This window comes from Macrobrachium rosenbergii, unplaced genomic scaffold (genome assembly GCF_040412425.1).
Source record: "Macrobrachium rosenbergii isolate ZJJX-2024 unplaced genomic scaffold, ASM4041242v1 13917, whole genome shotgun sequence".
NCBI lineage: Eukaryota > Metazoa > Arthropoda > Malacostraca > Decapoda > Palaemonidae > Macrobrachium > Macrobrachium rosenbergii.
In genome coordinates this window covers 4,892-17,376 of record NW_027100728.1, presented here as the reverse complement: position 1 = coordinate 17,376, position 12,485 = coordinate 4,892, and the positions used below count along the sequence as shown (strand labels likewise).

General features: G+C 37.6%; 1 protein-coding gene across 1 annotated transcript in view; it reads left to right on the top strand.

Annotated features, from left to right (window-relative positions):
- Window positions 1-11,865, top strand: part of LOC136838077 (zinc finger protein 26-like) — a 28,850-nt gene extending 16,985 nt beyond the window's left edge. The window contains exons 4-8 of the mRNA XM_067102924.1: window positions 50-159; window positions 6,601-6,767; window positions 10,917-11,094; window positions 11,248-11,359; window positions 11,737-11,865. Of these exons, the coding sequence (XP_066959025.1) occupies window positions 50-159; window positions 6,601-6,767; window positions 10,917-11,094; window positions 11,248-11,359; window positions 11,737-11,865 (696 nt within the window). The remainder of the gene's footprint in view (window positions 1-49; window positions 160-6,600; window positions 6,768-10,916; window positions 11,095-11,247; window positions 11,360-11,736) is intronic.
- Window positions 11,866-12,485: the final 620 nt, after the last annotated feature.

Below are 12,485 nucleotides of genomic sequence, written 5' to 3'. Positions count from 1 at the left end.
TTTGCTTAGCAATATGTCATATTGAGTGAGTTGTATGCTGATTTTTCAGTCCTGGCAAAAACATACTGTAGCTGGACCAAGAATGAAATCACGTTCAGATCAAGTGGATGAAGTGAATTGTGATGATACAGTGCCAAGAAAGAGGAGCAGGAGGTCAAAGTAAGTCTTTTGACATTATTTGTCTTTGAATTAAAATCTACCTGTATTTGAATATTTATTAATGTAGGTAAATTCTGGCTTAAGGGATGCATCGAAAACCTTATGGGTCTAAATTTTAGCCTGGGCAGTAGTAACAGTGAGTTTGTTGAGATATGCTGGAGATTGAGAACATTAGAGAAAGACAGAGAAGGGGAGTTGGAAGCTTTTTGCAGAGGTGCTTTATGGGTTAGGCATAAACAGAAAAGGTTCAAATTCCTGCAAAGACTGAAACAGCTCTAGACAGGTCAAGTACACATAAAGATATTAAGGTATGTAAAGCTGATGAGGGAGGTGCTGTAGTGGTTAAAGACACCAGTGATTATGTTAATGAGATGGAGCAGCTGCTTAGGAATGAAAATACATACCAGAAGTAATTTACCAAGTAATTACATAGGTATTAGTTTCACTTATTCGCAACAGCTTAAATTCAAATTTCGCAGTAGCGACACCGATGTTTTGTTTAGGTGACTAGTCTCGCCCCCTAACAAGAGAGTTAGGAATGGCTTAGCTGGTAATCCTCAGTCTGTTTCTGTGACGTCTGGTGTTAACGTTGGATGTTGGCAGCAACTTTTCTTTTTGCCGGTTATTTAACCAGACTTCGGTGTTCAAGCCGAAAGTCGAGTAGCTTCAGATGAAAACTTTCAGGATGAGTTTTTTCCTTGTTTTGTTGTTCGTGAATGGTGTCTAGTATATAAATTGTTCACTTTTACAGCAAAAATTGCAGTTAATTGTTTAACACTTTTACGAGTGGCGTACTATAGTGTAAACATTGGTTCATTGTTGAACCGATATTTACGTTCGCTACTGAACTGATTTTTTCGATAATGAATACCTCTAAAGTAGTGAATTTACAATCTTTGTTTCAACTCACCTTTACAGCGAGTAATGTAATAATGTAAAGTGTTGCTGAGTAACATGATAAAGTAAACTTTACATTCGCTACCATGTTTACCGAGTAGGATAATAAAACGTAAACAGTGCGTTCGCTACAGGACCGATACTTGCAGTAATGATTCTCTATATCTCCGCAAGTCTCAGATAATGTTTGGTAGGAGTTGAGATTTGTCTGTATGATGGTACTCTGTGTACTTCAAAGAATTAATTAAACATCATCTTATTACACTTTCCTTTGCAGAGAACTGAAAAAGTGTAAGGGCAGAGCATAGTAAGGGGAGAAATTGTGCTTGTTTTTGGTTGTTCTGGACTTTTGGAAGAAGTGATATTCTTGACAGCCAAGGATTGGCTCTGAATGCCAAGGCGTGCTCACCAGCTCCCGATTTCTCAGCTTATGAGCTACTAGCTCTCTTGATACCCAGTTGCCCTCCCCATCTACACCTGGGGGCACCCAGCGCCCGGCACCAGCTCCTGGTCATCTGGCGCCTACTCTCCCCGCATCCAAATTTTTCTCTCCTGCTACTAGCCCTCAAATTTTTTTTCTTCTTGCTCCTGCTTCTGTCTCCTTTGCTTCCTTCCTTTGTTATTGCCAGTCTTGTGTCTAGGTTAACAGAAGTTAACCTTGTAATAGTGAAGTGTGCAATGGAGGAGGTGTCTACTCATCCCCCAATGCTCCTAGACAGAAAGTCCATGTCAGACTCCCCTAAACCTGGGAGGAGGCATACTGAAGGGAAGGTTGGGGCGGGGGGTTACACACAGGTAGTCACCCCCTCAGTATAGCCTGTTGCCAGTCCCAGGTGTCAACAGACAGTTACTGGAAAGGCATTTTACTGGATGTTTAGTGGAGGACATAGCTATCTGGCCCTATCGGATCTCCTAAACCCAGTCCCTGCCAGACTCCCCTAAACCTGGGAGGAGGCATACTGTAAGTCCAAGGGAGCCTGAAGGGGTTTTTTTGCCCACGGGTAGTAACTCCCTCAGCCGAACCTGTCACTAGTTCCCAGGTATCGGTGAATAACCGCTGGAAAGGTGTACAAATGGACCCTCACACCTTATCGTACAGTGGATCAAACTGAGTCTAAAGGGCACAGCTGGCATTTCCATGATTCTTCCAGGCCATTGAAAAGGCTCGCAATGGAGATCAGGCTCCCTCAATCCTTTGTAAGTGCCATAGGGTCCAGGAGCCCTCTTTTAGTTTTTGGGACAATGCAGAGCTCCCAGTGGCTCCCAAGTGCCCAGTGGCCTCTAAACACCTAGTGGATCCCAGACGTCCAAAGGGACCAGATCGTCCCATGGGATCAAAGCACCCAGTGGGATCTGAACATCCAGAGGGATCTGATGGATCCAAGCACCCAGTGGGATCTGATGGATCCAAGTGTTCAGTGGGATCTGGTGGATCCAAGTGCCCAGTGGGATCTGGTGGATCCAAGTGTTCAGTGGGATCTGGTGGATCCAAGTGTCCAGTGGGATCTGACGGATCCAGGTGTCCAGTGGGATCTGATGGATCCAAGTGAACGGTGGTATCCAATGGATCCAAGTGTCCAGTGGGATCTGAGGGATCCAAGCGACCAGTGGGATCTGAGGGATCCAAGTGTATAGTGGGATCCGAGGGATCCAAGCATGCACTGGGATGTGATGGATCTAAATGTCCAGTTGGATGTGATGGATCCAAATGTCCAGTGGGATCTGATGGATCCAAGTGTCCAGGGGGATCTGATGGATCCAAGTGTCCAGTGGGATCCAATGGATCCAGGCACCCAGTTGAATCTGAGGGATCCAAGTGTACAGTGGGATCCAAGGGATTCAAGTGTGTATTGGGATCCAGAGCAACCATACCTGGGCCCAGGACCACATAATCTAATAAAATACCGTTATCAATACCCGATCCCTTATCATGATCCCCTTTAATCTGATCAATTTCCTTGTATGGGACAAAAACCCCCAGGTACCCTAACAGTTATACCACCTACCTCCGTATGAACCGAGATTCTGTTTCGCTGGCACGCTGGATGACCAAGTAACAGTGTATTCCCCAAAGCAGCCCTTCATAAAACCAAAAATGGCGCTCTAAAAACTTTACTTCCCAAGGATAAACAAACACCCATGCAACCCAAAACACTCAACCCATTTGCTTGAACATCACACACTGTCTCTTCAGTAGGCCTCCAACAGCAATCGGAAAACATCGATTGATATAAGTCATAATTCATCAGATTGACGAACGCTCCACTATCTGTATGGTGGGAAACACCCATCACCCTTCCCCATTCTGTTGCTGGAGACTGAAGAGCAGAACTTTGGATGGTGGAAGTATTGAAGGAGAGTTGTGTAATTCCTTTCTGGTTTCCCTTCCACTAGCATCATCTCTTTTAGCCTTTCCTTCATATCTTCTCCATCAAGAGAAGTAACTTGTTCTTCAGAAAGAGGCTTTATCTTAAAGAATGCAATGGAGTAGGCTTCAGTAAATTCCCCAGGATTTTACCACTGTCCTTTTTCTGGTGCCGTAAGCAACCAGAGATGGACCAGTGTTGGATGTATCAAGACTGAACAGTTTTATTTATATGTTCTTATTCTCCATGGAATTATCCAACATGGTTCTAGTGGCTTTCCAAAAGCATGGCTGGGTGATTCAGTGGACATGAAGGATGCATTTTTCCACATACCAGTAGATCCTTAGTCATGCAAGTTCCTTTGATTTGTATTTCCAGGAAGGTATACCAATTCATGATGCTTCATTTCAGCCTGTATGCAGTGCCTCAAGCATTCACAAGGATTTTGTTACCCTTAAGGGGGTTGGTGTCATCTTCTAGGGGCAAGAATTCTTATGTGCTGAGATAACTAGGTCATGTTGGGCAACAATTTCAATAGAATTTGGAGGCCAAGGTTCTGTTGTGTCTGGCTCAGTCACTGGGTATTATGATTTTCAGTAGTCTTCTCCGACTCCTTCTCAGTCTGTCTGGGGATGAGGGTAGACTCATAAGTTGCAAGCTTTTCCATTGCAAGAAGAGGCATTTCTTCCTTCTTCTCGAAAAATTTTACCGCTTTAAAGAAGCTTCCTATGATGCAGTGGCTTTCTTTGTTGAGACACGGCTTCACTGGGGAAGTTGTCAGAATAAATCAGGCATAATTACAGAGCAGTTTTGACAAACTGTGTTATAAACTTACAGCAAAACATTTATTAATCCTTCAAGTAAATCCAGGAGCATCCTTGTCTCCAGTTTCTTTAGGAGGGACTCCAGAAACTACAAACAAAGTTAACAAGTTTTTCTTAAACTTACACCTAGGTTTTTATTGTTCTTTCCCCTCTTTCATCTGATACACAAAAAGAGTTATGACAAGTGTTGTGACACTGACTTCACAATAAAGCATAGAGTGGTCAACACTACACCCAGTAAGCCATAGAGATGTTAGTGTGGTGGAAGGCAGTTGAAGATTCCTGGCAGGTTTATCCTTAGTAGTGAATCCAGACCATACCTTGTTTTCAGGTGCATTGTAAGGTCTGAACCCAGACCTCACCCTGCTTACAGATGCTTCATGGGGTCTGGGGAACCTAGGAGAGGTCAAGGATGTGGTGGTCAGAAGAAAGAGGCATTTAAACAGCCTCAAATTCAAACAGTGTTCCTAATAGCAGAAGACTGCTTCTTCAGGCAGAAGTGAGGAAAATAGTATTGTTTCCCCCGGTCATTCTAGGGAAGGACAGTGTTATGGTGGATTGCTTGATCAGGAGGACGAGTTCTGCATACAGAGTGGTTATTACATTCACAAGCCCACCAGTCACTGTGGAATTGGTTGGCTGCTCCAAACGTGGACCCTTTAGTAATGCAGACAAACAAGAACACCCAGTCTGTTGCTTCCCATTCCAGGGCCCTCTGGCTTGAGCAGTGGATGTGTTTTTTATTCAAGTTTGGTTTATTGTAGATGCACATGCCTCTCCCCTTTAAACAATTATAAGGAGAGTATTAAATGAGCTTCAAGTACAAAGAATTACAAAATGACTCTCACAGTGTCTTAGTGACCCCAGAGGGAATGATTTTCAGACTTTGTAGCTCTTTCAGCAGTTCTTTCTTGTATTATTCTGTGTAGCTCTTTCAGTAGTTCTCTCTTGTATTCTTTTGGTAAGGAAAGATGTGTTCAAACTACCAAATTCCATGTGGTTCACAAATCTCCATATGCAACACTTAACCACTTGAAGACTCTCGACCGTCTCCTCCCAGCAAGGAGGTTTTCTAAGTTTTCTTGGAATCTGTCCTTAATCAAGGAACTCATGTCCCAGATGACTGGACGTTTTTCATCATCAAAGAAGGTCAGTGTCAAAGTGACTAGTCTCAGTTTTGACGAGTGGTGCAGGCAAATCCACGCTATCACCTGAACAGACACTAGGAAGCTTTACGTGCATCTCGAATCGCATGGTTGCAAGGGGAACTCAGATCATGTGGGTGCCACGGTGGTTAACAAAACCGCCTGGTTATATGTGTGTGCCCTTGTGCTCTGCCATTGATTTTTCAGCTGCCGTTGTGAACATGGCCAAAGTATATTGCAATATTTTTCCTGTAAGGAAGGCTGTTGTAAAGGGGCTGCTTTTTCATCTTTTTTGCCTTATTCAGTTTAGACTGAGTTATTACCAAGAACTAAGAATTCAGAATTTATCCTCTTTGTTGGGGAATGAAAAGGAAGCACTCCTCTGTCTTGTTAGGACAGTTAAGATTGATTTAAATAGGTTAAAATAGAAGGAGCAAAGTTAACCTTTTGTTTTATGGTGTTAGGAAACCTAAAACACTTTGTCAAAGAATGTAATGTTCTCGTCTGTCAGATATTTGATCAGGCTAGCTTATGAGAAACTAGTTCCAGATCTTTTTAGATGTATTGAAGGTAAACAGTCATAATGTAAGGGCAGTCACTGCTTAATTTATTTTTACGACAAATTTGTCACTTGAAGATGTGATTAGTGCAGTGCAGTTGAAGTGCAATTCAGTTTGTGTCACTCATTACCTTAAGTACGGAGAAATTGTGCCTGAAAACAATAAAGCCCTCAGTCCGCTACTAGTAGCAGGTAAAGTCTCTGTTTTAAATATCAGGTTTTGATTGTATAGGGAGCATGAAGGTACATATATTGTATAGGAGTGTACCTTTATATCATTAAGGTATTTATTGGTAATTGAATGTCGTTTTGGAGGCTTTAAATCCAGGCACAGGAGTCCCTTTATTCCACTTCTATTTTATTCTGGCTGAATTGAAGCATTTTTTCTCTGCAAGGCTACTCTTTGCTGCATGCATATGAGAAGAAGAATCCTGACAAGGGCTAAAACATTTAATATACACCTGGTGGAAAATGGGTGAATTAGACAGTCATCTGGGTCAGCCAAGCAATCTTTTATTTGAAAACCAACTTGCCTGCCAGTAAGCGATATAGCTATCTTTAACAGTAGGTAAGTATCCAAATAAGAAATTTTATTCTGAAAATTGATAGTCTATTCTTAAATTTTCAGATTTTCATGCTTTTCTCCACAGATCATATAATTGTGATGAATGGGTTACAGAAGAATCGGAACTGGAAGCTGCTGTAGGCAAATGTCCGACAAGATCCTTAGTACCTGAAAAATCTTTCCCATGCAGTATGTGTGATAAGATTTTGTCTTCAAAATCTGGCTTAAATGGCCATATGAAAGCTCATATTGGTAAGTTTCTAAATTCTGTTACAAGATAAATATATTTTGTTCTTACGTTAGGAGAAACATCACTTTCTTGGTGCACATGAGAGCACCCAATATTATTTTTCATTTTTTTAAATTAAAATGATCATTGATAGCTTATTGCCTCAGTGTTTTGCCTGAAGAGGTTTACTTTTGTTTTTATGCTCGTGGCACTCATCACATACGATAAGTTTTTCTGCATATTCTTAGTGTTTATGATTTTCCTTACTTGGAACACAAAGGCATCTCAGCTTGCTTTATTTATATATACAGTATATATATATATATATATATATATATATATATATATATATATATATATATATATATATATATATATATATATATATATATATATATATATATATATATATATATAATATATATATATACATATATATATATATATATATATATATATATATATATATATATATATATATATATATATATATATATATGTATATATATACATTATATATAATTATGTATATATATATATATATATATATATATATATATATATATATATATATATATATATATATATATACATACATACATACATACATATATATATATATATATATAATGTCTAAGAAGACTCAAGGTTGTTCTAATGAACTGGAATAAGTAATCCCATAAGGACTTGGACTCTGTAAAATGCACGAATATAGTCTGGAAATGGACTTGGTTTTATATGTCGAAGAAGACTCAGTGCTACTCTAATGAACTGGAATAAGCACTCCCATAAGGACTTGTGTGAAGTACACAAATATAAAGTCTTGAAATGGACTTGGATTTTAGCACAATGTTTAATGCAAGCCTTAAATAATGATTTGCAGAGAATTGTCGGAGCTGGCAGGTGCGATTAAAATAACAGGCTTACGTAGGATTGAATACCTCTTAACCTGTAAGAGGTCAACCACGGATATTGTTTACGTTGGATGGGTACTTGGCAAACCTCCAGAAACGCAACAGCGCCTGAGGCTGGCGACACCAGGGTTGCCAGATTGGGCTACAAATCGCAAATGGGGCTGCTTTTTAAACCTTGGGTGGCCAGATTTCATAATCTGCTACTTGCGACATTTTGGGCTACTTTTGATTTGCCTTGGGCTCTTTTATTTGATTTGGGCTACTTCCATTTATTTTTTATCGTAATAACAATAATAATAATAATAGTAATAATAATCATAATAATCACACCAATGGCAATACAGTGCTCTTAGTGATCCCCCCATCCCATCCGACCCCACCCCATCCTTGACACCACCACCACCAGCAAGAGGATTTCACCGCTAATGATGAATTACATGCAGAACAACAAGAAGTGAGGAGATCAAGAAGGATAGCCACACGAAATTCAAGAAGAGGAGAAACAATCACCTAGTTGGATAATTGACCGTCCTGCTTGCCGCCTCGTCCATTAGAAAAATGCATCGTCAAGGTCGCCCATTGGTTCCACACGCAAAACTGGAGCTAACATATTTACTTTTTGTGTCAATGATTTTAGTTAGACTGCAGATGAACCCAGGACAAGGTTCGAAAGCTTTTGTAACTTTTTTTATATAATCAACAATTCACCACTGAATATTATTGTGGACCTGATATAAAGCATATCCTGTTCTCGATCTAGAGGAGAAAGACATTATTGTTATTATTATTATTATTATTATTATTATTATTATTATTATTATTATTATTATTATTATTATTATTATTTGAAAATTAGTACTTATTATTAGGTAAAAAATTTATGTATCATACAAAAAAAATAAACATATGCATCTACCATAAAAATTCTCTCATCTCAGTAAGAGAGAGAGAGAGAGAAATTATGACTTTTATTAATTAATAATGTTATTTAGTTTACACATTGAAGCTTGAAAACTTATAAATTACATAAAAAATGAAACATAAACACTTTTGATGTTCCTCAGTATTCGCAAATGTTTGTGTGTCTGTGAATTTGTGGAACTGAATCGAAATAAGTTCAGGGTATTACTATACATATATATATGTGTGTATATATATATATATATATATATATATATATATATATATATATATATATATATATATATATATATATATATATATATATATATATATATATATACGGCAGTTCTTGGTTTATGACAGGGGGTTCAATTCCAACGCCGCGTCGTAAGCTGAAAACCGTTGTAAGCCAAAAAATCCTTGAAAATCCTAAGAAAACTTACTTTTAATGCTTTGGGTGTACTGAAAATGATGTAAACTGCATTTTTGTTGAGTTATTCATCCCAGAAAAACCTCCAAATTTTGATTATTCTGCCGTTTTATAGCCATATTTCTTCCGTCGGATCGGCGTTGTAAGCGTCATAACCCGGAACATGCCTCATAAACTGGGAAATAATTTCTGATGAATATATTTAAAAAGCGTCATAACCTCGGAACGTTGTAAGCCGGACCCGTCATAACCCAGGGACTGCGTGTATACATCTTTCTGTCAGCCACTCTCCCTTTCTATTTATCTATCCATCTTTTCATACCACATTCTCCGAGTATCAGAGAGAAAAGAGAGAGAGACTTTTTGCCCAGGTGCTAGCCCCCTTCACATCAATATGTCAAGATGAATGATAGTTAAATCTTAGCTAATTTACTATATTTTATGTAGTGAATTGATATTTTGCTGTGTTTACGCTAATATTAATATATAAAAAAGTGAACACATTACTGACTTTCTTCATATCTTGCAAAGAAGTCTTTTTGAGTTTATGGAGTGGTCATCAGACACACTATTCCTCAAACATTTTTGCCCTAAGATTGAACAGATTAACTAACCTGTATATCAGTACGTGGTATGGTAAATCCTGGCTCATAGGTGCCTTAGTGGAGAGCAAGGGCCCTTCTTGATGTCATGATGCCTTAGTGGAGAGTGAAGGGCCTTCTTGATGCCGTGGTGTCTTAGTGGAGAGCGAAGGGCCTTCTTGATTCCATGGTGATTCTGAAATATTGCTTGGGGTGAGCAGTAATCCTGCATGCCAATACGGCATGATTAGATAAGTCACTTTAGACCCATACAGGTAACAACCATATATAGGTTTTTTCATGCCCTTCATTGTTAAACTCTATTGGATATCTTAAATAAAAGAAGATCAGTAATAACTTAAATGACTTTGTCAGACATTTTTTTTTTGTCTGTGTCATTGGGATTCTTAATGAGGAGCATTTATGTTCCTTTGATTTTTCGTTGAGGACGAACAGCAGCTTTATTATCATCAAGTAGATTTTGGAATAGGAAAACCTATGTTTGGTAGCCACTGTCCTTTGCCGTATTTGAAAAAGCCACTTGTGAACAATGCACGAGTGTTTAATGCTTGTGCAGCTCGGCTATTTTGCATTGACCTGTTGGTTTGCTTGACTGTAGAGAGGTTGCTGGTCAAGTGTCCAAATCTTATGCCAAGAGTGGAAGGGCAACTACCTTGACTTCAGCGTTCATGAAAAGAGTGTTATATTTATATTAAGTTACCTAGTTAAAAGTTACCCATAAGCCAAGAAAGTTTTTAACTTTTTCTAAAGATATGGTTAGTCTGTTTTTACCTGTATTTTATAACTGTTGATGCAGGCCATGAATATATTTAGCTAAATGGTTCATGAAAAGCTTTATCAGGTTTCATCAAAGATTTTTTAAAGCTCCAATAATTTATTTCATGTAAGAATTATGTCCATAGCTATTGCTATACAGTACCAGTTTATAAGACTCATTTAGTCAATACAGACATTGTATGCTTTGATATATGTTAATCATATGAATGATGTTATAATTGAAATCTAGATAAGTAGGTTGTTATGGTTGCAACTGTAAACTTTATGCATTGATCTAAAAAAAAATTTTTGAAAACAAGGTCCACATTCTCAGTAATATTTTTGGATATTGTAAAAATACTTACAACATGTGTAAGGTAAAAAATTTGTTTGATGACTTCCTTACTAATCTGTTTACATTTTCCCAGAATTTGGTCAAGTTATGCAGGTTACATAGTATAGTATCTGAGATTGAGTAAAGCAAATTTCTCCATAAATATTGGCTTCTTGAGGCGCTTTTTAATTTTTTAATTAACAATTTATTGTCTTTCCTTTTCCTCCACATAGGTGAGTCCACGTCAGATACCACTGTTTCCAAAGCTTGTAAGAACATTGTGACCAGCAGAGCTAGTTGTAATCATATGAAGTCATGTAAAGGGAAAAAGTGTAGATTCTGCAAGAGATATTTTTACGGTAAAAGTCTTGAAAAACACATCAAATTAAAACATTCTCATAAAGAAACAGAGTAAGTGAATGGTAATCTCTTGGCCTTTATACTTTTAACTTGAAGAATTTTAGATAGAGTTTGTAAAACCTGTTGAATTCAGTAAGATTTTGAAATTAATTTTGTTAGTTTACTTTAGTAATATAATGAATGATTTTAATTTTTTCCTCTCAGAGTGTGCAATAGTAATGATGTGAACGAAGAAGGTATCCATTGCATGGAGCCTAAGGATATTTCCACCACACGAGATCTGCCTAGTGACGCCAGCAAAATACTGAAGAATAAGGTATGAGGAAGACTCATTGTACTTAGTGGTTGCTAGTGAGAGTGCAAGGAAATGGACTTTAATCAATAAAAAGTAGCAGTAATCTTACCCACACGTTAGTTCTATAGACATTTTAAAATATAATAGTTAATGGGAGGGTGCCTCATCATACGGTCAAGGCAAATAAAGCATAGTACTGCAGTAGTAAGTGTACGGTGACTTGCTGGAACAATATAATTTACATTATCCTAAAATGTGAATTTGTTGCAATACAAAGATTTTGTATTAACTAGGATTAGTATGTTAACTTTTCTGATAAACAAAATGTTTTATTAAAAATTAAGTTTTTACCAGGGATGAATAAAGGATTTTACAGATGTCATTTTTTAAACTTTCAGAGACAGAATTTAGTAACTTTCTACAAGGACTCCAGTCCTCAGAAATGTAAAGGAAAGAAAGCAGATCCTGATAAATTGTCTGAAGATAGCAGCCTGTGCTGGACATGTGATCTCTGCACTTTTCAGTAAGTGTTTTATTTGAGCTTTGAATTGAAAGTATGAGTAAATTCAACAATGGCTAGTGTTGGTAGTAATTTGCTAGAGAATGTATTATTTATTCATATATGTCCTTTTGCTGGTCTCAGTAGATTGAATTAAAACAGTGTGGGGTACCATTGTTGTCTGATCTCATTGCTTGTACACAATATCAAATTTTTCCTGTCCCCTTTGACTACTAATCTGTTCTCACAAATACAGGTAATTTATGGTTTTATATCTGAATTATGCTGCGCAGTGCTGGAGTTGTCTTGTTGGGGTACACTTGTTCTATGTACTGTACACAGTTTACCAATCCTGCATTTAAGCAGCATTTAGTTTAAACCTTTACCAATAATCTTAACCCAATGCAAACCTTTTTTGTTTGTATGTTTTTTCTATTTATAGGCATTTGCTTCATAAGACCAAATTTGTGAAGCAATCATAATTGATCACCTGTTGTTAAGGTCACACTAATAGGATTTAAAACAAATTCAAGATAGTAAAGGAGGCCAAATTATAACAGGAGCAAATAATAATACTTATTTAACATAGAAATAGAAAATGTAAGCAAACTATTAATAACTTGTGCCGTTTGTACTTAGATAGTAATA